This window comes from Enhydra lutris, unplaced genomic scaffold (assembly GCF_002288905.1).
Source record: "Enhydra lutris kenyoni isolate GAN:26980312 unplaced genomic scaffold, ASM228890v2 scaffoldscaffold11, whole genome shotgun sequence".
NCBI lineage: Eukaryota > Metazoa > Chordata > Mammalia > Carnivora > Mustelidae > Enhydra > Enhydra lutris.
Genome location: NW_019154095.1, coordinates 37,472,790 through 37,500,728, shown reverse-complemented (window position 1 = coordinate 37,500,728; position 27,939 = coordinate 37,472,790). Strand labels below are relative to the sequence as shown.

The following is a 27,939-nucleotide window of genomic DNA, read 5'->3' as shown; positions in this document are numbered from 1 at the left end:
TAGCATAAATGGACCTTGAACCCAGGGCTTCTGATTGTACATCCCGGGACCTTTCCTTCCTCTTGAGGTGGTGACAAATAATGCTTCAAAAATGATCTACATTGTTGCTCACCGAATGAACAGCACAGTTCAGACTCGAAGGCTCTCACTTAAGTGATCGGAAAAAACAAAACCACAAAGATATATTTATAAACTTTAAAGCAAGTATTTCTAATTTGTAGGAATAGTGAACAATGTGGGGGAAGGAACAGATAAGCAATGATCTCGTCCACTCTGCTTGTCTTGTGTGTAAGTGTGTTTATCATATATTCCTCTTCTGCAGTCTTGTTGCTTCTCTTCTTTCCTCCCTTATTTCCTGCTGAAAATAAGAGAGACAGAGCTTCGGAACTTTTCCATAAATTTCTATGCCAGACACGGAATTGCTTATTTGAGTTCTCTGTTGAATGAATAAAGATCAGGGTATTCTAGATCTGTTTGTAAGTTACATAAATTCAAATTTTAAATAATATATGCACTCCAGGTTCAATCAGCACCTCTTATTTGCATATAAGATTTCATACACTGCAGTAGTTCTAATATCTGAATCAGGTTATTTGGTTTGCCAGCATAGCCTGTCTAGATACTTGTTTTAATAGACGCAAACAATAGTTTGTCAAACAGGCAGATCTTCATAGAGGTGCCTTTTCTTTTAAATTAGAAAAGCTGGCATGTTCTAAGATGTCCTCTTTAGATCAGTGCGTTTGTTCCGATGATGTCTTTGGCTTTTCTAAGACTTACAACTACAACAAATAATAAATTCATAGAATCGCAGAGCTTGAAGGTGCCTACCAATCATTGTTTCAACCATCTCATTTTCCCGATGAGGAAACAGGCCTAGAGAGGTAAAGCCGTTTGCCCAGGGGGATATAACGGGTTGATGGCAAAGAGACTTTTTGTTTTGCAGTAATCTTTCCATGATGTCACGATGTCAGTAGAAAACAAATGAATCAGGGAGCTGACTATCGTACAGTGAACGGGGTTTATATAAATTAGCAATGTGAGGTGAGCTAACTTCTTTTGGCCACTGCTTTTGAACACTGGATCACAAGAGGCTTGGAGCAATGATTAGATCAAGGCTACTGTCTTTTTTATTTTATATTTGATGACCAGAGAAACAAAAGATCAAAGATTGAATGGAATTAAAGACTAACAATGAGACTACTGCCTAGGTGATTTTCACAAATCCTTTTAAATAGCATAAACTCACTTTTCTCTTTTGGATGATCAAATAGTGGTATAAGACACTTGATGATTTCAGCAGCTTTTATGATGTGGTTATACCTTCATTCCAGAAAGTGTTCTTTAACACATTTTTATGAAGGAATAGAGTAGAACAATAAAATTGTCAGTTTCCTGTGCTTACACTGAAACTGACAATAGAAGATGTGGTGAGGGCATAGAATCCATACACAGAATGCATTACTATTCAGAAAAAACTCTGAGTGAGAGATTTTCTGGCAATAACTCTTAAATCAACCATTAAAGATAAGAACCCTAAAACTGTCTAGTCTATGAAATTGAGAAGGCACTTGTAAAGTAAGCATTCTACCTAAAATAACTGGTAGTGTCCCAGACTGTATTCTTATCCTTTGAAATATCTGTATATTTTACATGGAAGCCTCAAAAATCTTGTATACACTCGGGTTGGTTTCTTTAATGATCACATACAATAAGTATGAATTACTGGTTAGCACTTAAGTACAATAAATATTCTATTTCTTTGTATTTTGAAAATCAGTGGAGATTACTCCTGTTCTCTAGCCCTGAAGATGGATTAGAAGGATAGTCTTGGTCATCCTTTGGAGTACCCTCTCCTCCCTCTTTAGGTCCGCACAAGGGCCTAGAGGTATAAGGGCACCCTCAAAGAACTCTCCCAGCCTGTGAGCTCTGGCTATTTTATCATCACCCAGGATGCAGTTGTGGGCTGGTCCACAGGCTATGGGTGAAGCCCCAAGTCTTCCTCAGAAGTGGATCTCAACTTATCTGTCTCCCTCTCAGGATGAATATTCTTTCCGGTTAGAGACTTCCACTGATGGTTTCATCCCCTTTGTTACAAGTGAGGCTATGGAAAAGAAGGCCAAGCCTCTATTATATACATTTCTGGGGAATGTCCTGCTGCCTTAGACATAATTTTTTTTTAAAAGATTTTATTTCTTTGTTTGACAGAGAGAGACGCAGCGAGAGAGGGAACAGAAGCAGGGGGAGGGGCAGAGGGCGAAGCAGGCTTCCTGATGAGCAGGGAGCCTGATACAGGGCTCAATCCCAGGACCCTTGGATCATGACCTGAGCTGAAGGCAGCTGCTTAATGACTGAGGCACTCAGGCATCCCTAGACACTGCTTTTAAGATGCCTAGGTGTCTACCCGTACTTGCTACCCTCTTTTTACCCAGTCCCTAATAAGACAATCCCTTTCCTGATAGCAAAAAGCACACCTTTCTTTGACACTCTGATCCCTTTGCTCTTCAGACAGCCCAGAATAAGTGCATTTGTTCATTCTGTCCTGGGGGGGGGGAAAGCCAGACTTCAAGACTCAGCCCCCATTTTGGTAGGCAATGGAAAACACCTTTCATTATTATGAAGTGAGTCTGTTGGGAAACAAGACAATTATTTAATTTCTCAGTAGGTTATTTTGTTGTATGAATTGTCATGTGACATAGACGCCAACCAGTTTATCTATCTGAAGGCTAGAGAAGATGAAATTTTGTGTTTTCTTACTTTACTCTCTGCCTTCAGAGAAACTGCTTCTCTTGGGTAGGATTTCCTGCTAATTGTCTGATGGATATACACATTGTTGAGTCCTATTGCTGTCATTATGAACCCACGTAGGTTTTTTTTTTTTTTTAAAGATAGCTCCTGCAATTCTTTTTTTTTTTTAAGATTTTATTTATTTATTTGACAGATAGAGATCACAAGTAGGCAGAGAGGCAGGCAGAGAGAGAGGAGGAAGCAGGCTCCCCGCTGAGCAGAGAGCCCGATGCGGGGCTCGATCCCAGGACCCTGGGATCATGACCTGAGCCGAAGGCAGAGGCTTAACCCACTGAGCCACCCAGGCGCCCCACCCACGTAGGTTTTTAAGAGGATTTTGACCACTTCGAGGTACCATGAGTTGCAGCCATTCTTATTTTTGGTGATACTGGCTAAAGATGTGGTCTGGGAGTTCTGAGTGCAGACCTCAGAGCTGAGAGATAGGGATGTCTCTGGGAGAGTCCTCAGTCATTTGTGTGCATGACTGTTGCTCTACACCACGTGTTGGGATTTCATGACTGAGAAGCAGAAGCCTGGTGTTAAAGGTGTACTCAGGAATTCCTGCTGTAATTATATCTTGATTAGTGTAAAGTGCTAATGATTATCATCTTCATTTTGCTTTTCAGTCAACAGAGCTGATGAAATCCTAATGCCTGGACCTTTCATTTTCAGTTGCTAAAACTCATACATCAAATATGCTGCTGGACGGGGGAGACAAGAATGAACTCTGACATATACGTGAACATTTTACTTGATCTTCCTTAACATAAAGGGGAGATTATTTTTAGTCAAAATAAGTCAGAAAGAAAGATGTCCATACATATGCCTAACCTTAATGATTTAATATTCAAAAGTTTTGCCTTAAAAAATGTTCTTTTAGGGGCGCCTGGGTGGCTCAGTGGGTTAAAGCCTCTGCTTTCAGCTCAGGTCATGATCCTGGGGTCCTGGGATCAAGCCCCGTATCAGGCTCTCTGCTCAGCAGGGAGCCTGCTTCCCCCCTCTCTCTCTGCCTGCCTCTCTGCCTACTTGTGATCTCTCTCTGTCAAATAAATAAATAAAATCTTAAAAAAAAAATGTTGTTTTATCCCGTGCCTAGCATGGAGAATGAGTTATCTGTAGAAATTCACAGAATCCTGAGTTACCATCTTACCCATCTGTTTCCAGCAAGATTCCATTAACTCTAAAGTCTCATCATCTGGCATGGTTTCAATGTTCTCCCTTTCACCACTGGGTATTAATAATGCTCTTATTCTACAAACCTTCCTCAGCTACCCACCCCAGGGCCAGTAGACGTGTCTTAAGCTTCTTGTCTTCTAAAGGCCTACCATTCAGGCTCAGTCTGTTTTTCCTTTTTAGCAGCTTTGGAAAAACAGCTGGCCATCAGTCTAAATACTATAATCCTCTATGTGTCTCAAGTGTTACTAAGTAATGCTTCCGCTTCTCCTCTTCTGGCTAAGTAATCCCAAAGCCTTTATTACTCATACACCTTTCTTCTTAAGCCACCTCTCTGGCCCTTCTCTTTACTTCTAGTATTCTACAATCTATCCTGGATCTCTCTGAAAGAATCTTAGATTGCTGTAGTCACCACAGCCTTATGAACAGATACATGAACATTTCATGACCAGCGAGTGAGTTTTTCTGACTTAGTCTTCCCACACACTCCCTTGCCTCATGCTCACTATGTTCCTGGTCTCTTTGAGGGCAGCCTCTGTGTCCGTTTGGCAGAACCGATGTCAGTGTGGGACATGGGAAAACATGAAGCAGGAGTTAGGAGATCTTGGTTCCGGTCTTCATTTTCTCTGTGGCCAGGATGTCTGGGAACTAACTTTTATCAAGCAGGCACAACAGAGATAACGAGATTGAACCATTAGCCCCATTTTATTTTAGGAAATAGTTTGGCTGCAGAAAATCACCCTATCCTGAGTTAAATCTAGTTTGATTCTTTTTCAAAAGCTATTATTTTCTATCTGTTGCCTCTTACAATTTTGCAAATAGGCTTCTGTAGAATTAATGCAACTTAATGAAATAGTTCTGTTAAACATATTTCCATTGGGAAAAAAAATAGTATTTCCATTCTAGATTTCAAGTTGCATGAGGACTGGTGTTGTATGCTAATGTGGAACATGGTTCCCGTACGTGGAGTTGAATGAGTGAAACATAAAAATACAGATGCTTCGTAAGATTGAAGTAAAGTGAGGTCCATGTCAGGTGCTGTCCGTCCAGTGTGATCCTTCCTAACCTTGGCTGCACACTAGAAGCACCTGAAAAGCTTAAGAGGCTGGTTTAACTCAGCTCCACCCCCAGGGGTTCTGATTTAATTGGCCTGGGGTGGGACCTAGAGTCTGTAAGCATTCAATGCCTACCAGATGGTTATAACCCTTACAGGGGCTGAGAACTGCTGATTCTAATCCAGTGCTTTCCAAACTTAATTTGCATACCAGTCACTGGAAACTCTCCTGAGTGTCCATTCTCATCTAATGGGCCCAGGGTGGGACCCAAGATTTTCATCTCCATGAAACTGCCAGGTGATGTTGTGGTCTGTGGAGCACACTTGCAGTTGCAAATTTTAAGCAGCGTCACCTTCATTAGCTGTTAATGACACCCTTGTCCTAAAAATTCTCCAACAGAAATCATTTATATTCTCTCTCATGCACTTCCTTTTGGCTGTGTCTGCATGGCAACAATGAAGTATGCATTTTGTGGTCAAGCCTTAGTTAAATGAACAATTATGGATGATAAATCTAAATAATTCAGGCTCTGGGTTGGCCTCTGTTCCCCCAGGGAATAAATTAACCTAATGATTTTCTAACATCGATTTGCAAAGTCTTATCTAGCTTAAAACCTTTTCTTTTTTTGCCATCATCCTCTGCCCACCAACTTCATTGCTTTATATGAGAAGGAGTGGTATATGGAAATGGTCTTTAGACTCGTAGGGATTGGAGGACCTTCTTAAACTTGTAGGGATTGGAAGACCTCGGCATTTGACGCCCTGGATTCTCCTGATCCAAGTATTGGGAGTACCTAACATGATGGAGCACAGTAGCTCCATCTGTCTTAGAAGACCTCAAGAAGTTCTAGAGTTGCTTTGTGGTTTTATAGAGCTAACTCAGAATAGCATTGAACCTTCAGATTTAGCAGTTTCCAAGTGGTACTTAATAAAAAGTACTTTATTTCTAGATTAAATCCAAATAAATACATGCAAAAGATATGCATAGCTAATAATCACATTCATTTAGTTTTAAATATGAAGTAGAGGCAGTTTTGGTACCCTGCACACTGTGGGTTATTAAGGACAATGCGACTTTTAGGGATATAGGTCATTCAACACTCAGTCTGAGTGGGGAAAACTGATTAGGGGAGCATGCCAGCTGAGAGTGAAGTAGAGATACACACATTCTCATCAGCGAACGGTATCAGTACTAAAGTCTCTAAAATGACTTCTAAAGTTTCAGCTTCCTTCAGCTCAGTCCAAAGGGCCACCGTCTCTCGCTGTCTACTTCTGAACTTAGCCTGTACTTTATCTCTGCTGTACTTCTGGAGCTGCTTGCTTTTTTCATCTTTGAATCCTCCATAAATATTCATAGGATATAAGAAATGATCCAGGAAGTTGGCTCTCTCGTTGAATAGCTGATGCTGTTGGATAAGTAAATCATTCCCATCCCTGAGCATGGGGTATAGATTAAGTGAAATGAGGGATGACGGCAGCAGAATGAAAGAATAAAAGCTGGTACCAGTCCTCAGGTTTCAGCTCACCGGTCCTCCCCGACTCTGCCAACACTGTCTGATCTGGGTGATGCCCTCCAGCTCCTCCCTCCAAGGAAAGCACTGCTGGCTTGGACATGGGGGTGCCAGTGAATCAAGGAATCCCTGCCAGGGAAACCCACTCTGCCCTCTGGGACTCTGCCTCTTATCTGAGGTTCATGAGGAGAGGCATTTCTAGCAGCTCCAAATTAGCAGGCCATTGATTCTGGCTCAAGCAATAAGCAAATATACTAGGGTGATGTCATAACTCTTAGTGTCCAAACAACTTAATAAGTATTTATGTCCTAATAACTCAGCCAGCACGTACTGAAGGGAAAGTTAATATTTGTATTTCATCCTTAAATAACCATGTTTGCTAATGGATGTGTTTGCCGGTTGGACAGTGCATAACTCAAATCTTTGCATTAGATTAGACATTTTTAACTTTGTTTCCTGTTCCTCCCTGGTTGGCTGGATGGATTAGAGGTAGGCAGCAGCCTCCAGGTATCCAGGGTCACAAGAATGTGAACTCATTCAAAGGACTGTAGCGTCTCATGTCAAAACTGTGAACTTCCTCAAGATAGTGGTTCCCATGGTCTCTAATGGATGTTTCTCTGCTTTTCTCAGAATTTTAAATAATCTTATGGTTCTCCTGTATGTTCACTGCATCATCCCAGGGTACCTCTGTACAGAGTTCAGGAACTGTGGCCATAACCGAAGATTTTGAGTCTGAACTCAGAGGGAGTAAAACACCTTAAGTGAGTAGTGTTTGAAGACCAAACACCGTGAATGCATTATACCCGTAATGCAGCAGGTGTTTTGAAGATCAGTCTGGATGGAGAGGATGCCTTCCTACTAGCAGAATTTCCTAAAGTAGAATTCCTTCTCTTACACAGATAGCTTTATGGAGAATCAACTGTTCCCCTCATTCAACAAGGGTTTATTTAACTGTGTGCCAGGCCTGGTTCTAGAGACCTGGAATACATCAGAGGACAAAATAGATCAAGCTCTTGTCATCATGAAACCTACATTCTATATCCTCTATTTTCACCCCATGGAAGAACACGGAGTATCGCAGCTTTAGGATTCTTTGGTCAAACAACATGAGAAAATTATAAGAGGACTTTCGTCTCCTCTAAAGTTCTGTTTAATGGCTCATTTTCAAAGATCAGGATTCTGCAGGAAACAGGCATACTTAAGATATTTAGAACCTAATCAGTGACTGAAACTAGAGGGAATTACTCTATATTAATGAAAATCAATGATCTATGAATACTATATTAATGAAGACTGATGATATATGAATGTAGTGTGGGTGAGGAAGCAGTTCCTGTTAATAGGCTGATTATAATTAGAGTTTTGATACAAAATTGAATTGGAATGATGGTTCTGTTAAGTCATCCTTGCCTTTGTTTGTTCTCAGGAAGTGTTTAATGGCATGTATTTTGGAACATGAAATATTTTACAGGGTTCTTTAATTTCCTTCACAGCATAAAAAGAAATAGCACATGGATTTTTCTATTTTGCAGTCTTGGATACTGGAACTCACTTCCAAACATATGAGAAGGAAGAGTGTTACTTCATTTTATCTAAATAATGAGAGTGATTTTGGGGTCTGCCATACAATGGGAAAACAGCTTTCCCCTGTATCTTTTGGAGAAATAGGAGAAGCTGGGCGTTTACATCATATTCTGACAGACCCAGTTTTCTCCCAGCCCATTTTCTCCCAAATCAACAATAAATTAATAAATAAATCACTGCAAGTAAAATCTTCTGCGATTTAATTTAAGACCTAGTTGTGGTGTCACACGTCCCTTAAGCAGTGTTTCCTCCACTTTGCTCCAAAACAAGTTAGCATAAAATGTAGCCTATAGGTAAGTTGTAAAATAAAAATGTTTTCCCTCTGCATCAGGGAGTGTATATCCTCTAGTAAAAAACGAATCACCATAATCCATAACTATGAAGTAACTTTTGCTAAGAGTTTGATTTGTAGCTTTCTGGTCTTTATATAGTTTAAATAGGTGGGTGTGTATAATCTAATAATAAGTAATTAGGTATGCACTCTACATATAAACACAGTTTAGTCTACATTATATCCTGAGCATTTCTGCAGATCACTGAATATGTTTTTTTTTTCCTAAAATGTGTTTTCAATTGCTTTATGGTGTTTCAGGGTATAGATGCCCATAATTTACTTCATCTATATCCACATATGATCATCTAACTTGTTTTTAACCCTGTGAAGTCTAATGAAATCATTCAAGATTTAAAATGTAGCTATCATAAGCCAGTTATGAAAACGTGAAAATCCATGAAGTTGATATTAATTAAAATGTACTAGTCCTTTTCTTCCTTTATCCATCACATGTTTGTAGAGCATCTTTCATTTACACAAGAGGCCCTGTCCTCTGCCAAAGATACAAAGAAAATATACATTTTGAGCCTTGACTTTTCAGTTTACATCGAGTTGAGGCATTTAGCTGCAGAAGAGCCTGGAAGACTGAGCTGTCCATCCACACTGACAGCTGTCTCCTCATTCAGGCGTTGAATGGCCCAGTCAAATTTAGTTGTCAACAGCATTTGGAAAAACAACAACAACAAAAAAACAGTGATACTTGCTAAAGGATTCCTACTGTCATTAATTTGATTTAGGGTAGGAAAAAGAGAAAAATGAAAGGCTGTTAATCATTAGGGACTGGAAATTGGACAAATTGTTTTAGAGAAAATGCATATTTCCAAATAATCCCCACTGAGAACAGATGTTGAAGCCTGGGAAATGTGTTCTGACTCTATAGTTAATCTTTTTGTTTATCTGGCCTATCACTTCCTCCGCATTACAAGAAACTAGTTGGCATTAAAATATGGTGCTTGGTCTTTGTGTCAAAAGATCTGATCTTTGCCATTGTCTTTACTGTTTATTAATTATGGGGCCCTGTGACAGTTGACTTCTCTCCCTGAGCTTCAAGCTGCCTCGTTGGTCAAACAGGGTTTGGGGACAATGTAAAGAAGAAAATACAAGGAACAGACAGAATGGAATAAACTGCACAGTATCATACAAACTTGAAGAATTAAGTATTACGGATAAGAACATCTTAGGTGAGAAAGCCACATACTTTAAAAGAAGTAAATTCCTAGAACTATTTTCGTAAGTCCTTTGTGAGGATGGACTAATTTTTTGTAATCCTGAAGCCTAGAAAACATCAGGAATGAGTGGAAGAGTAAGAAAGAAAAGGACAAGGGAGGAGGGAGAGGAGAGATTGGGGTGGGGGAGTAGGGAATGTCAGTGGAAGTTGCACGTTTTGGGGTTGAAAGGCACTCTGAGGCCATGGTCCAGAGGGCAGACAGGCAGGTGAGAATACTACTGCCTGCCGACTATGTTATCCCCTTCTCTGGCTAAGGACATCCATGTGGTGATCTGACCAGTAAAGCTTTGAGATTTAATGCTAGATCCTGTCTGGTTTATTGAAAGAAGACCTGCTCTAGTGCCCCAGGCAGTTATTTCCAAAATTTTTACTAATCCCTTACTCCAGTGTGATAATCAGGTGTGACCCCAGAATCTAGGATGGCCAACTCATTCCAATTTGCCTCAGATTCTCCCTGTTTTAGCACTGAAATTCCCATGTCTTGCTAACCTTCTCGATTCCAGGCAAACAGGGATGATTGGTACTGAGCCAGAAGCTTGGAGTGCGGGGTTTAGATGCTGTGCTAAACAAACAGAGTAAATAGCTTCCTGTTTGAAAGTAGAATTTCCAGAATGATGTGCATTTTGAACTGTCTAAAAAATGCCTAGAAATAGGCCATCCCAGCAAATAGAAGTTTGGGATAATACTGACTTTCGGTATATCCAGCTGAATTCACGAGACAGGGAGACTGGGATGAGTGTCTACATTTTGATATGTCGCCTTTCCACAGTTTAGTCTTCCTCCCCTCCACCACACATACCTCTACCCAGAATCTGGTCACTGGGTTGCTAGTATTTGTGTTTATATTGACTAGTACTCAAGCCCTGAATGACACAATTTAGAAGAAACAAGAAAACTCTGGGTGGCGAGTACTTTATTTCCTTCTGTTGCAAAGAGCATCCATCCATCCATTCATTTAGAAAGGCATGGGATATATACATTATGTGAGTGACGTCATGCAACGTGCTGAGTCATGGAGAGTCTGGTTGCACACAGTGTTACGTTGCAGAGTGAGGGAGTGTTCTGAGAGAGGCACATACCGGGTGCTCTGAAAGTATTTTTGTCCTTAGATCAACTGAGGTTATTCTACCAGGAAGAAACAAATATAGGACAGAGATGCATATTATTTTAAACTATTACTCAAGACAACTTAGCCAACAGTTGAGAACTTGCTTCTTGACAAACACTATGCAAGACATAAAAGGGATATTGAAAATGATTCCATGTCAGGGGATTCTTAGAAATCAAGTTTTAGAGACTGACTTGTTTCTATTGTCTCGAGTATTAGAACAACTTGGGTTTATTTTAGTTACTCTGAATTGGCTCCAGATCAATGATCTTCTGATCAAAATACTGGGGGCTGAATGTGTTTTGAGAATCAGAAATTTTAGGATTTTAGATATGTAACTAGGTACAGATACCATATATTATGTTTCAACAGATCTAAGCACTCCATGTTTAGGGACATCAGTAAATTCTATTGCAAAATGTATGTGTGTTTACATTAAGTGATTACATATATCTTATTATATATCATATATTTTATTCACATTTTACTTATTTTTATTTAATTTATAAATTTATATTCATATATAATTATATATAAATATATGTATTTATATAAGATATATAATACACACACACACACACACATATATATATATATTTCTATAAAGACTATATATAACCTCTTCTGAATTCAGGTCAGGTTTTAATAAAAAATGAATCATGAAGAAAAATTTGAATTTTAGCAGTTTTTTATTTTTTTCTACATTGAAACAAGGGATTATGGACATGTATTAGAGAAGACAGCACACACCAGAATATCAAGTATTGAAGTGTAAGTATTATGATCTAATTTCCCTTATACATGCACACATACGCGCACACACAGGGGTGTAGGCAACCAAGATTATAAGGCGCTGCTTAAGAAATGTCAAATGAATTGTGCAGTTAGTAAAGTGCTTTGAGTTTAGAGGAGGGAGAACTACTTCTTGTTTGGGTGGTCAAGGCCTCACAGAGCAGATGGGACTGAACAGCACCCTGCAGGACAGGTGTTTAGCTGGGAGGAGAGGGATGGTAGACCAGGCTGGGGATGGTGCCGGTCAAAGGTAGGCAGTACAGTGCCTTAGCAGTTCAATGTGCATATGACTTTCTGCTTGGGACCAGGGATCAGAATTATTATTTAACTTTTATAATATTAATATAGAACATTAGCTGCTATTTTGGAGAAACCTTTATATCTTGGAGATATGGAGAAATTGATCAGGGTTTTAAAAAATGCCAAGTGATCATTATTTCCTTCTATTCCATAGATAAAGATGTGGCATTTCTGTTACTGCCTACAAAATAACTGGCTCTGTTGCTGTGGGATATAGTATGTAACTTTCTTTTATGCGAAGATCTAGGAAGACTATTGTATAGTCATATTCAAACAAAGTCTGGCAATATTTGTATCAGAGCTTCTCAACATTGGCTGTATTTTGGAAACATCGACCAGGTGGTGTGGGAGAAGGGCATTAAAGCATCCTGATGCTCCTACCCCAAGAGTCTAATGTAATTGAACAGAATTGGTCTGGGGATAGTCTGGACATGGAGATTTTTAAAGTTCCTCCTGAGTCTAATGTTTCCCCAAGGTTGAAAACTACTGGTTCTGATGAACGAACTCTTGGTTTTAAGTTGTACAGAGAGGAGGTAAAGTCAATATTTAACTAAATATTTTTTCAATGAAAATAAAAACATAAACCATGAAATTTAAATAATAATGAACCATACATCAGTTAAACTGCTTTGTCCAAGATGTGTTTTCAAACCAAACAATAATCTTTGCCCTACTTTGTATTCATTTTATTAGAATAATATACTTTTGCCAAAGAACTACCAGGTTATGATCCAGGCTTACACACAGATTTAACATTATTTTCTGGAAATTGCTCTCTTCCCATATAACCTCACAGTTTGGCATCCAGTCAAAGCAGTAAAAGAGAGAGAGAGAGAGAGTTTCTATAATTTGTTCCAACCCCACACTATGCGCTTTAAAGAAGTGGTGACCCTGAATTTTAACCTTGTGAAACCAGAGACATCAGAGATTTGCCAAAGGTCACACAGCTCAGTGGCTGATGGAGTCCAACCCAACCTTGATTTCTCTCTCTTTTTTTTTAAAGGTTTTACTTATTTATTTAACAGACAGAGATCACAAGTAGGCAGAGAGGCAAGCAGAGAGGGGGGGTGGGAAGCAGGCTCCCCGCTGAGCAGAGAGCCCGACTTGGGGCTCGATCTCAGGACCCTGAGATCATGACCTGAGCTGAAGGCAGAGGCTTAACCCACTGAGCCACCCAGGCGCCCCCCAACCTTGATTTCTGACTTTGAGTCAAGGTGGTTTCCACTCCCTCACGTTGCTGCCTTTGTTGGCCTTTTTAGGAAATAAAAACCAGGTTTGGTTTTTATTGAGATTGGTTCAATTATTGAGATTTGGTTAATGAGCTTGGTTACCATTGGAAATAGGAGCTTAAGAAAAATTAAACTTTGTAGCTGTATTAAGGAGAAGAAGCTATAATACAGATACATCATGAACCTAGTTTCTTGTGTGAAAGATAAGATTATCTTATTTGATGGATATTCTGTTGTGCATCCTCCCTGCCAAAAGTGGTGTGTAAGATATCAATAGACAAAATTGACTCAGATGTTTTATTAGGGCCCAGATTAGAGAAAAGGAAGTTATGCTTCAAGAGGCAACATTCATTCTGATGGCAGGCATTTGATATGTTTTCCATTGCCATAAAAAAACAATAGATAGATATAAATCCTCAGAAATTGATAAGGCTGCAGAAAACTTTGGAAGCAAGATCCAATTTTCTTCAGAAAAGTGGGTAGAAGTCCTTCTACATACAGGTCAACTGTGTAGCTTTTATTAGCATTTCTAAGTCATAACAGATGATACTGGGTGGCTGCTGGGGTGGTGTGACCCACTTTGGGGCTTTATTTTCACATGGTGATATATGACTGAATCTGGCAATGAGGCTTTTAAGAGACTGTACCGTTTCTCTAAGTCCCAATAGAAATAATATCGTTTAGTTTCATCTAAGCTAGCTAAAACTTCTCTATCTGATAAAATCTCTGGAGAGAGAAGAAAATACTTTTTCAAGGTATTGCCACAGTACTAGTCATTTCTTGACTCAAAATGTTATTTAGCAAGTATTTATTTGTATATCTGTTATTTAATCTGAGAAAAAAAAAGCCCACGTTAAACTGATTTGAAAGCTTGGGGAGTTGATTAAGTGTTTACTTGTTATTGAGGTTCCAGATTTCGGCTTTTCCTTGGAATGACCCTAATATTCATGGTTTGCCAACTGTACTCCTACGTAGCAGAAAGTACTGCTATATTGCATTATGACTAATGGGCCATATGAGAATTTAAATTCCTTTTTCTTTTGTAAAGTATTTGGATTAGAACCTTTTTCCAAAATTAAATCCTATGTGGAACAAAGATGACTGAGGTCTAGAAAAATAGATAAATTTGCTTATTATAAAATTGCTTATTAAGAAGTATAAAAAGAGTCTTGAGAGGTATTATAAGGAACACGGGCCTTGGAAGTTAAGGATTTGGTTTGGAGTCCTGCCTTGACTGTAACTAGATATGTCATCATCCGGGGAATAATTTGGCATCTTGGAAGTCCATCGTGTGAGATATAGAACAGTAATCCAAGTCGTAGTTACTGTGAGGATGAAAGCAAATTGTATCATGTAATGCAGAAGGAAGTTATTTTTACTTTCTGTTAGTAAACTCCTTTGAGTTAGGTTCTTTTTTGCTTCTGGGCCAAAAATAACTGAAAGCTCACAATGGAATGTGTTAAATTAATAGCTGGGGCTGAGCAATCTTAAAATAGTGTTATTATGCCTTTTCGGTTTAGATAAGCAACATCTGCTCTACACTGTTTGTCTTTTGGTCTTTTACAACAATATTGTACTTTCAACATCAATTTTAGCAGGTATGAGTTGAAAATAACCTATCACAGTAAACAGAAGAAACTGACAATAAAATTAGCATGATTTTGTCGACTGGTACAATTCTTGTACGTGAAAGATCTGCTTCTATCACTTGGGCAAATCCTTTATTTTTTGGTTATTTCCAGTTAACATACAAATGTCTCATTCATTCATTCAGAATCTTTCAGGCCATTAGTGCTCAATGTTTACTTCAAGCTTTGGCTGCAACTTGATTGGTGGATCCCTCTCTTACCTCCAAGAGTTTATTTTTGAAAATCTTTCATTTTTTCCTAAGGGATGGTCCCCTAAAGTATCAGATTTAAGCATAACAACGTGAGAAATCTGATCTCAATAAATCAGGAATTTTCAGTGGTATCCCAGCTTCAGAAATGAAGGCTGGCGAAGATCATTTTCCTGCTTTCAGTAAGCTCTGGATTTCGAGCTCTAGAATGAACTTGAGACTCTTCCATCTTCAGATATTGAAGAGAAGTATACTTAGTAATGGACTGAGTATACTTACTAGTAATGGATTAACCCGTCCTGTGGCTCTCTCTGGTTGTTTTCCTTCACAGCAACACCCCTGAACTCACTTAAACCTCCACGGGTGGACACTGCTCCAGTGGTCGCATCTCCCTATCAAAGAAGAGATTCGGACAGATACTGTGGGCTCTGTGCAGCCTGGTTTAACAATCCTCTCATGGCCCAGCAACATTACGATGGCAAGAAACACAAAAAGAATGCAGCAAGAGTTGCTTTATTAGAACAACTTGGGACAACTCTGGATATGGGGGAACTAAGAGGTAAGAGAAACTCTTAATGTCTGCCTCAGAACTGGGCTTTCAGAGAAAGATTGTGTTTTCACAGATTGCATGGATTACTAAGGAAAAATCTAGGCTCATCTAAAAGGAATAGAAGGGAAAGGAAATGAGCAGAAAACTAGCTTAATTTTTATAATCTCCTTCATTTCAAATTCTTTGTTATTTCCATATTTTTATTGACTATTTTTCAGATTGAAGCCTCCCATATATGATCCAGATACCTTCCTTCTGCTTTACCCCCCCCCCTTTTTTTTAAAAAAAGAAGGAGAGGGGAGGGGCAGAGGGTGATGGAGAGAGAGAGAATCTCAAGCAAGCTCCGTGCCTGAGCGGAGCCTGACACGGGGCTGTATCTTACAACGCTGAGATCATGACCTGAGGGGAAATCAAGAGTCAAATGCTTGACTGACTGAACCACCCAGGCGTACCTCTTCTTTATCTTTAAATGCCTTGGCTCATGAATGCTTTTGTAAATGAGGGGTATGAGAGAAGATGCTACAAGGGCCAAATAACATTATCTTATTAAAACTTTTGTGCCTTTATGAATCCAGCCCAAATAAACGCAGCATGTTGAGTCTAATTAATAACTTAAAACAAACCCAAGTCCCTTTAATAGAAGTATCTAGGACGCTGAGGTAAGATGGTTCCAGCATATGGTCAATACCCAGCTTCCTTACCACACCCTGCCAGATGTTTTCTCAAGTGATGGAAAACATGCAGCATTTGAAATTCATATGGGGTTTCACAGAAGCTGCTGAGTAGAGACTTGGGAACCCTAGGGGAGGATCATTTTCGTGGATTCCTTAGGAAGACATATACCAATTAATGAGATTTGATAGGGTCTTTCATCACCAACAACCATTTAAACATTTTTTGATCACCTAAACATTTTTGATCAACTCATGTTGACAGTGTGTAAGTAGAACAGAATCACATAAAATACTTTTTTCTGAGAAAATACACATTCTCAGGAAAATTATTTTGCAAAGGGTGCTGTGAGTACTCTACCTCAAGTGTTATATGGGTTAGATGAGCTTTTATGGGCTGACCAAGGATCATTATTCATAATAGCACTAATAACAAAATTTGCAATTCAATTTTGAGAATGCAATCTGAGTTTAAACTGGGGTCTGTGTGGAGCCTATACTTCTTCCCCTAACTGGGCTATGCCTCCAAGAGGGTTCATTGTAGTCAGGAAATGCACTGGTATAATTCTAGACCAGATAAGTGGGACTTAAGATCAGCTGGGTGAGCTGAAGGGGTGGGGAAACCTCTAGTTTTGTTGGTTGAGGGAGACTTCACCCAGGAAGGGGATTTGAATGGGAACTAGAACTGTGGGTAGCATTTCAGCGAGCCTTCCATGTGAGCAGAATCATATATGTACAGGCAAAGAGACGGGGAAGCATAAGCTGGCAAATAAACACGTTATCATAAAAGAATAATCTAATACTGTACAGATTTAGGATTGGAGGTCCATTAGTACTTCTATAGAGCTTGATTAGAGATGGATTTTTCCAAGATACATCATTAAGAACAACAAATAAGAACAGACATTAAAAACACTTTATTCCGAGTTTGTTTTTAGCTATAGAAAAACAACACAGGGCTTCATATGACAGAATGTTGGCTAATTTCATCTCAGAGCCTTTTGAATTGTTGGTGCTATTGCTTTTTCTTGGGGGATTTCTTGTATTCTCTGTCTATGTCTTGTTAAAAAAAATACAGAGTCTCTCCATAGCTGAAGGCCTTCCCGAAACTCGCTGTTACTGGCAGATAACAAGTTGGCTCAGTGATTCCTTCACGGCAGGGCACTGAAGGAGAAAAATAGGGCTTTATTTATGTTTTGTGCCAGATATTGTGACTTGTAGAAGAATTATTTCTAGAGCACATTCTTCTTGTCTATTTTGAATTATCAGTGTTGCATCTTTTATGTACAACCACAGTTAATGACTTGGGCGTCTGAATTCTGTAACATCTGAGCAGCTTGTCTTTTATACAGAAGACAAAAAGGGCTGCTCTTTGACTTGATAACTCAATGTGACTATGACTCAGTAGCACATGAGATGCGATTAGCATCAAACACCATGTCCTTGAAACCAACCTTTTCACCCACCCCAAGTGACATTTTGATATATGTTTATTCAGGCATTAAATATTACAAAAGTTTGAGGAATACAGCAATGACAATAAACCAGCACGCACATGCACACACACATACCCCTATTTCTGGAATGCTTCTAATGCATTATCAATCAATGACTAAGGACAAAACTACTAATTAGTGAATATAGGTATATCCAGAACTTTTTAAAAACTCATGTCATGCAGCTAGAGCACAATATGGCAACATTTCAGATTTTCTCTTTCATAGAACTTCTCAGTTTTTTAAAATTCATTTTATTTATTTATTTATTTTTATTATTAACATACAATGTATTATTAGCCCCAGGGGTACAGGTCTGTGAATCGCCAGGTTTACACACTTCAGAGCACTCACCATAGCACATACCTTCCCCAGTGTCCATAACCCAACCACCCTCTCCATACCTGCCTTGCTCTCCCCCCACCCCCCGGCAACCCTCAGTTTGTTTTGTGAGATTAAGAGTCTCTTAAGGTTAGATGGGATCAGGAGGGAGACAGAACTTCTCAGCTTTTTAAGCACTATACCGCTTACTTACTTATTACAGTTTTTCTGATTTTTCTGTCTTCTTCCCTACTCTTATAGATTGATTGAAACAGACATTGATGTCCGTTTTGCTCATTGATGTGTTCAAAATGCCTAGGATAATGACAGATGCATAGTAGGTACTCAGTTATTGCCGAGTAGATAGAGGAAGAAAAAGTTTTTTAAAAATCACCTGAATGCCTATATTCTTAACATGATAATCATTTTTACTTTCCAAAAAGATACTGGCCATATGATTTTTACAATAAATTATTATTTTTTCTTCTGATTTTTAAAAATGATGTCTGTTTTACATCTTGTGAAATGCATACATTAAGTGTTATATAGTTCAGGGGATTTCGACAATACAAACCCCTATGTAACCCACACACCTATTAAGATATAATTTATCTATCCTGAGAACTCTCCCACATGCCCCTTCCCAGTTCATCCACTTCCCATTCCAGGGACCCACTCTCCCTGTTTTTTCACCTAGATTAGTTTTGCCTATTTTTAAGTCTCATATAAATGGAGCAGACTTGTATTTTGTGTCTGTGTGTCTGTCTTCTCTTACATAGTATATTGTTTTTGAAATGTATCCATTTCTTGCATATAAAGCAGAGTAGCCCCTTGCTTTTTATTGCTGAGTAATATTCTGCTATATAAATTTCCACAATTTTTCTATTCTCCTCTCAATTTTCTGTGTGTGTGTGTGTGTGTGTGTGCGCGCGCACGTGTGTGCTCACGCTATTTTGAATAAAGCTTTCATGAACATTCTTTTTTTTTTGGCCAACATATGTTGCACTTATGTTGGTGAATATCTTGGAGTAGAATTGCTGGGTCATAAAGTTGGGAGTATTTTTAACTATGTAAGGATTGGTCAACATATTTTCTGAAGTAGCTGCATTCTTTTTCATTCCCCAAAGCAGCACAAATTCCACATTTTCACCAATATTTGTTTTTTCAGTTTTCAAAATTTTAGCCATTCTAGCGGGTGTAGAAAAGTATTTCATTATGGCTTTAATTTGCATTTCCAAGTTTACTAATAATGTTGAACACTTTTAATGTCCTTATTGGTCATTTTATATCTTCCTTTGTGAGGTGTCTGTCTATTCATGACTTTTGACTACTTTAAAAAAGTGTTGGTTGTTTGTCTTTTTATTATTGAATAATAGGTAGGAGCTCTTCATATATTTTCAATTCACATCCTTTGTAGGATAGATGCATTGCAAATATTTTCTCCTAATTTGCAATTTGGCTATTCATTTCCTTAAATGTCTGGTGAACAGACATTACTAAATTATAAAAGACTGATTAATCTTTTTTTCCCTTTTATTATCATGGCTTTTTGTGTCATATCTGAAAAAGCTTTGCCTGCACTCAAGATCAAAGATGGTATTACATGTTTTTGTCTACAAATTTCATAGGTTTTGCTCTCATATCTAGGATTACGATGTATCTCATACTAACTTCTGTGTGTGGTATGAGATAGGGGTTGAAATACATTTTTGTTTTCATGCATTTACCAAGTTCTTACAGAAAATTTGTTAAAATATTTTCTTTTCCTCCTTGAGTGATCTTGGCACAGTTATTGAAAATCTATTGATTGCACACGAGTCTCTTTATAACCAAGCTATTGTGGTCCGTTGATTTCTTTTTTTTTTTTTTTTTGTTTTTTGTTTATGCCAGTACCACATTGAATTGATTCTTTTAGCACTATGGAAGTCTTGAAATCAGATAATGCAAGCTCTTCAGCTTTGTTCTTCTTCCTCGGTATTGCCTGGGCTGTTCTAAATCCTTTGCATTTCAATATAAATTTCAGAATCAACTTGTCAATTTCTACACAGAAAGCTTGTTGAGATATTGAATGGGATTAAATTTAATCAGATATCAATTTGGGGAGATTTACTTAATTTCTTCACAGTACTGAGTCTTCCAGTCCATGAACATCCTCTATTTATTTATTTATGATTTTTTTCAAGCTCTGTCAGCAACATTCTATAGTTTTCAGTGTAAACATTTTACACACTTAAAAACATCTCCTCAAGTATTTTCTGTTTAATGCAAATATAAATTTTTTTGAAATTTCATTTTATGTGTTGATTACTGATATAGAAAATGCAGTTGATTTTTCTATATTGCTTTTGATTCCTATAATCTACACATAACTTTCTACCCATTATTAGTATATAATTAAATAACACAAGAAATTGCACCTTTTGTATTTTTTGGTATTCACAGTCTTTAGTGATTGGAAACTATAGAATTGTGTTAGCATTCTTGCCTTCCTTTGCTTCAAGTGGGAAATATAAGTTTAAAAATGATTCTTATAGATTAGCAAAGAATTTAAGTGGGATTGGCCTAAATGGTTATTAATATGCATAACCTGGTTACTGATTCAACTTTAGTGTTATTTTTTCCAGAAAACAGATGTCTCCACACTGAAGTTTTAATTTAATAAGAAAAATAATCACCCTTCTCTGAATATAGAGTACAATGTAGAAAACAAAGGAAGTCATTGAAGTATGAAATTACAAAATTCAATGATCACAAAGTACTTTAAAGGTTTTAATAACTTAAATTCTTCTTGCTAACATAAAACACAGGTATTAGGTAGTTTCTTATTTAGAAATAGTGACAATAAAAACTATGAAACTATAGTTAGGTGGATATAGAGTATACCTTTTGTAGATCTTTATTACTTACTCTTTTAAACATTGTAGGGTAGAAAATAGAGTCATTTCATTGTTTCAGAGGAAACTAGAAATCTGGTGCAATTCTCATCTGAAGACACTGAGGAAAGGATCTTATTAGAAAATTTAATAATATTTCTGAACATATAAACAGATAGTGTTGGAAAGTGTATCAAACATCATTGGATTATACTCCTTTTTCCTCCCTCCTTGCCTGCCTTCCTCCCTTCCTCCTATCTTTCCTTCTTTTCTTCTTTCTCTCTTTGTATCTTTTTTACAGAGCAGCATTCTGAGACCCAGAGAAATGACATGACCGTTTCCCTTCTAAATTATGGCTAGACCTACAACTCCTGATTATTTTCTAGTGACTCATCATTGACCAAATAGAACTCTGAATAATTAACTCTTAAAAAAAAAACAATTGAGTTTGGGGACGTATCTATTTTTAAATGCATAAAACTTGCATTGAACTAAAGTATAGAATGGTCATGGTCAACTCTCAGTTTTCTGGGAATGAATTACTTACAAAGTGTCTTATATAGCTTTAATAAAAAGAGTTTTCCCCACGTTCATGACTCCATCTCAGCTGGAGTGAATATAGGAATGCAAAGAAATCATATTTACTATTCACAAGGGCTTGGTATTGGGAAGCAAAGTTCTGTGAAGAGAAAACGTATTCCCTGAGGGGTCATTAGAATTTATTACTCTCTCTATAATGCAGTTTCTGCCTTTACTAGTGGGAGTGGGGATTAATTTCCAAGGGATACAAGAAGCTTATATAGGACTTCAAATCATTAAATTTTCTGACCCATGTGTGTCAGAAAGAGCAGACCTATCTCAAAATGAACAGAACACTGGAGTGAGAGATTTTTACTCTTTGAGTTATTTCTGTTGTGGACTTTCAGGTGATAACAGGTTGTCTGTCTCATATTTTGTCCCGCTTAATCTTAGTTTGGTCTTTGCTCATATCTCAGACAGTAGACAGCTCAGTTCCATCGTTCAGTGATGTCCCTCTATGTCTCGTTTCCTAAGATACCTGTACAGAGGTCCTTGGTATTGGGTCTGCTCCCGTGGAAAGAAAGGTGTTACATACAGGCAAAACAATAACAACAACAACAACAAAACCAAACAGTTTTCAAAGGCAACCAGTCCAAGTATTACTGTGTAAAAATCACCTCAAAGTGTAGAGGCTTAAAAAAAAACAATGGATCTCCCAGTTTCTGTGGGGGCAGGGGGGTTCTTTTGGGAGTGGCTTAGCTAAGTGATTCTGGAAAATTTAAAAAACTGAATGAAAGAAGAAAGGTGCCTCACTCATGTGTTGCCAGGAGGCCTCAGTTTTTCTCCTCATGGTCTTTTCCCAGGATTTGTCTTCGATGCTCCTGCTATGGTGGCCATAGCAAGAAATGTCACAGAGCGAGACATTTGAGAGAGATCAGGTGGAATACTTAAAGGTCGCATAACATCAACCTGTGTCACATTTTATTCGTCAGAAGTCAATACCAGACTCTATTCAAGGGCTGGTAGACCATTAGATGCCATCTTTTAGAAAGAGATTGTCAGAGAATGTGGGGATATTTTCAAACCATCACAATCAGTCAGAAAGCAAGGGGACAACCAGCGTATGTGATCCCACTATTCTGCCACACTCTTGTAGACTTTAGCCTGAAGAACATCTCATCCACAGTTGGAATTAATGTATGCAATAGACACATCAAGTCAAGGATTTCATTTTTTTTTTAAACTAAAATCTAACAGATTTCTGCCTACCCTCATGAAAACAAAAACAACAACAACAACAACAACAACAACAACAACAACAACAAATTCAGCCTTTCTGTGTTCCTCTGCCCAAGGTCTGGGCTTGCCCTGATGGATATAATGACTGGGATCTGCAGAGACGGGACATACCATACCATCTGAAGTGTGCTTTTGCCCAACAACCATCCTTTTTTCATCCAACAACCATACGCTCTTTGTATGTGGCCAATCCAATAGGCCTGCGGGATTCCAAAGATTTGGGGACCAAATTAATTGGCATTAACAACTTGGTTGTGGGCTCCCAATATCCATATGAGTTGACAGAAACAGAAGTTCCAATCAAGATTTTAGAAACATGAAGCTTGTTATATGTTATTGCTCGGTTTCCTCTCTGATTCTTCATTTATTTATTCATTCATTTTTTTTGTTGTTCATCTGCTAATATTGAACTCCTACTGTATACCAGGCACAAAGTGCTGGAGATACTACAGTGAGTGAGAGAAAAAGGTCTCTATCTTGGGAAGAAGGCAGAAAATAAAGAAGCAAAATATTTTTAGCCTGTGGCAAATGCTAAAGGGATGAAAGTGGAGTGATGTAATAAATAATGAAGTAGGAGGTAGGTTATTTAAATGGGATGATTAGTGACAGCTTTACAGAGAAGCTGACCTTTTGGACTGTGATCTCAGTGGGGGAGGGGAGGATCCAGAGATGAAGCATCTGTTCATTCTTTGCAGAGGTGCTAGCGAGTGCAAATGGCCCTGTGTGGGGAAGGGGCTTGGCACATCTGAGGACTAATGGTCATCAGAGCACCTGAAGCTAATAAGAGGGCTAAAAGCTGAGATTGGGTTTAGATAGAGTCACGGTGTGCAGATCTAAATGGGTCGTTGTGAGAGTTTTCATTTTTTCTAAGTGCACGTAGGTGTTGGTAGATCATCTTACTTGTGAATCCACATGATCCACTTTTCCTCTGCCGATGGGCTTGCTTCATTTCCACTCTAGGTCACCTCTCTTCCCTCTGTCTTGCTCCTGTCATTCCTGTGAATACACTTTTTGCATACTTACTTCGTTCAAGGTTACATTTCTCGTGCCGCTAGCAGATTTTTAGGGTAGCAACACTTTCTGGCCAGAGAACCATCATTTGTTCCTGGTTTTCAGGGCTAAAAACAAAACAAAACACCCTGGAGTTCCTTTAGTATTTAAAGGAAAGAACAACTGTTGTGGTGTTGTGGTGTTGGCTATGAGTGAGTGAGTGCTTTGGAGAAGAGAAATTTCTTGGCAGTCATTGAATTGGGAGGAAACCAGGCTCAGGAACAGCATATTGGCTACTGCAGAATAGCAAGGCTATGAAGTTGGAATGTATTGGGTGTATTTGGGCATGGTAGGGGTAGTTGATTCATGGGGAAAATGGACCTAACAAGTACACACTGAAGTCTTCATTTTAGAACAGAGAATTCTGGCCACTGATTAAGCCTTGTCTACTTGGGCAAGTAGAAGAGCCAGACCACTTAAGTATAAAAATGTAAAGAGGACAGTGGGAAGCTCAGTGGAGTCAAGTGAGCCTTGAAAGACAACTGGAAGATACTCATATTGGGCAGTGGAGTGGGACGGCATTGCAGGATGAAGACAACCTATGAAAAGGCACGGTGGCAAGGGAAACAGTCCCTTTGGTGAGATATATGGTGTGGCTGGAGCTTAATGCCAGGTTTGGGATTAATGGGGGAAGTAGCTGGAGAAATAGAGTCAGATCATGGTAGGAGTTGAATACTTTCATTTAACCCTGAATGTTGTGGGAGTGATTTCAAGATTTTTGGCAGGAAATTTGTATTTCTAAAAGAAGTTGCTATAGACAGCAGTGTGAGGGGTGGTGGGGCAGGGAATTAGACAGAAGATGGGGATTTTTTAGAAACCTATTAATTTAATCCAGTGAGAAATTATGCCAAATTGAATTAAAATAGTAGCACTGAGCATGTAAGTAATGGGAACAAAATGAGAAAAAAAAAAAAAAAAAAAAAACTGATTGTGAGTTCAACGGAGTTTGGTAGGCAGTTGACCCTTCAGAGCCCCTGACAGTCGCCTCTTCCATGGCAGGGCCTGATTTACTCTTAACTTACATGCCATATCCCACATTACTGTGAAAGCCTTCTTCTGAAGCATGAATCCCAGCTCTGAGCATTTGGTTTTATCAGTCCTGATACTTTTAACCCAGTTTGGGCTTGTCAAAATTTCTTGAGGGCAGGGTGGCCCATGTCTTATTCTTCTTTGCATCACTGACAGAGTCCAGCACAATATATTGCTGATAGAAGGTCCTGAATGAATGGCCAGGGATCTGAATGGTCTTATCCTGTTAACCAACTTCCAGACCATACTCTATATTTTCCAGTTTCTAAGTACAATCAGAATTATGAGTCTCAAATTGATGATTGAACATTTCCTAGTGCTTAATACTTGATAAAAAAATTACTTTGTCAAGTAAGGTGCCTTTATTGTACTTAATAAATTAAAACAAAAACATTAGTTCATTCCTTGTACTAATATTTTCAATCTCTGAAAGCTGTATGTATTTTATCTAGTTAAGAATCAGCAGAAAATAAGATCTTTAAGCAGATATGATAATTATAGAACACAATTCTAAATTGAATGGTAGGGGAAGAGGTGCCAGAAGAAAATACTCAGCTTAGATTACACCTGGTTATTTTTGCATTCTTATTTTTAATGTGTTTTGACACCTCAGTTGTTGCATATAGACTCACTCTGATCTTCAGAGCCCACATTTTGGGTTAGATAATTCAACGGCTTACAAGGTTCATGTTCCTGTCATATTATTGAAGAGGGAAAATAGCGTGATATAGAAGAGATCATTTTCATTCATTCATTCATTCATTTGTTCGTTCATTCACAGTTACTAGGTATCTATTATGTACAGGCTTTGTGGCTGAAATTATATAGAATATTGAAATGTCTGACTTGTCTTCTAAATCTCAAAGAGTTTAAAGTCTGAAGAAGGGGAGGAGAGCAAGATTATACTATTATGGAAATAAATATAATGCCAAATATGAAAAAGAAATGAGAGCTTGGGAGTTACTCCAGCCAAATGCATTGGGATTTGAAAATCAAGGAGAAATTATTTCTAGCTTGGAGTTAGCATCATACATATGGAAACTGGTGACCAGGTTCTCCAGAGCCAAGAGAGCTGCATGACCAAAAGCATGGAAAGAAGGGAAAAGTGTGAGCATAATTAGTGATCAAGTTCAGTGGGGTTAGATGCGTAAGTGAGACAAAGCTGGGAAGACAGAGCAAAGCCAAATTATAAATAACCTTGCATGTCAGGCAAACCTGTACTTCTTTTGACAGCCACAGACATTTATTTTTTATTTATTTTATTTTTTTGAGTAGGGATATGGCTGGTCTCATGTGCTTTAGGGGGATTACTGTGTGATGGACTGGAGTGGGAGATTCAAGAAGCCCAAAAACCAGGTGGAATCAATGCAGAAGCCTGTGTGAAGGCCTGGAGAGGACTGAGGGCTGGAGGAGAAGTGGGACAGTGAAAATATATTTCTCTCTTTACTAGTCAGTGTACTCTTACCCTCAACAAAATTTAAGGGAAGAGGAGAATTAAAATTCTGAAAGACACCTTGGCCAGGCCTTGGGAACACTAATAGGAAAAAACACAAATGTAATGAGTAATATGAGTAATAACTTAAATTTCTGCTTAATCTCAAATCCAGCAAGGAATGTAGTCAAACATTCACAGTAGTCTGTTTACATCGTGTAGGGCAATTCTTCCTTTAGCCTCGACAGATTCGTGTCCATTATTGTTATTAATGAAGGTAATAAATGGAACACTGTCTAAAGAAGCTTGGCTAAGTGTTTATCATCACCGACTAGGCTTCAAAAAAGATGAGCGTGGCTTTTACAACGGAATCATTCTGCCTCCGTGTATGTCTTGTGCGGGTGCCCCTTAAACAGAGAACTGCACACCAACTTGGATGTCTAAATTCAGAATTGGTAAATACATTAGAGACAGCCTCAGCTTTGATATGTGGAATCAAAGTCCATGGCTCTGAGGGGTTGACCAACAAAAGGACAGAAGCAACATCAAAACGCCCACCAAAATCCAAGCCTCTTAATTGATCTGTAGGTTCCAATTTGGGCTACATTGAGGAAGCTGATGGTATTATGTGAAGCTGCTAACCGAGTCATTTTTCTTTCTCAGTGCCTTAAGGCCCCTCTTCAGTGTTGACTGCAGATCTCTACTGTTTAGTTTAAGCTCAAGAACTAGAATAGTATTTTGCAAGAGCTCACCACAATGTTTTCCTAAGGTTCTAGGAACGTGTCTCTGTTGCACTGGATCTTAAATAGCTCTTGGCTTTGTTAGCAGCATGCATTCATTTGACAAAAGAAAGGATGTTTGCAAAAAGATGCAAAATCAGGAGAAACCTGTCCTTCAACAAATAGGAAAACTGTTTGTTTCTAAAATTATGGCTTAAACTCCATTGAAAAAAAAGCAGTGTATATGCTCTTTTATTTTAAATCTGCTACAGACAGACCTAATTTTCTGCAGTAGGTAGGGTTCTATAAAGTTGATTGTAAGTTGATATTAAAGTATTTGAAACAGGGCGCCTGGGTGGCTCAGTGGGTTAAGCTGCTGCCTTCGGCTCAGGTCATGATCTCAGGGTCCTGGGATCAAGTCCCACATCGAGTTCTCTGCTCGGCAGAGATCCTGCTTCCCTCTCTCTCTCTCTGCCTGCCTCTCCATCTACTTGTGATGTCTTTCTGTCAAATAAATAAATAAAATCTTTAAAAAAAAAAGTATATGAAACAAATGTCAGGTTTTCTCAAAGTAGAACATACCTACTGATGTTTTTGTTCACTGTCTTATTTTGACTAATTTTTTTTAAAGATTTTTTATTTATTATTTTGACTAATTTTTAATGAACAGTTACCATGTATTGTGATAAACCCTGGAATATAAAGATGACATTGTCCTGGAATGTGAAAGAAGACATTCTTCTGTCTTCAAGAAGCCTATAGCATTGTGATTGCTGTGGCAGGTGAAATACTGTAAAAGCTTTCTTCTTGAAGATTTTGGTGTATCTTCTGTATGTAAATGCTTAGATAAATGGTAAAGAAAAAAAAAAATCAAACAAACAACAGACAAAGTGTAGTCCATTCTACACTTTCAATCTATTTTTCAAATGGGTTCTGCTACTGGCAATTATCATCTCTTGTGAATGTTTTCCCAAGAAAATGGGATTTTATATTTGAGGTTGAGGTAAGGAAGGAGTAAACAGACATCCTGATAAATTGTGTCTGGA

The 27,939-nt window shown here is 38.3% G+C and overlaps 1 protein-coding gene across 1 annotated transcript in view; it reads left to right on the top strand.

Moving 5' to 3' along the window:
- Positions 1-27,939, top strand: part of LOC111144606 (zinc finger matrin-type 4) — a 369,394-nt gene that overhangs the window by 206,367 nt on the left and 135,088 nt on the right. The window contains exon 5 of the mRNA XM_022498988.1: positions 15,266-15,493. Coding sequence (XP_022354696.1) covers positions 15,266-15,493 — 228 coding nt within the window. The remainder of the gene's footprint in view (positions 1-15,265; positions 15,494-27,939) is intronic.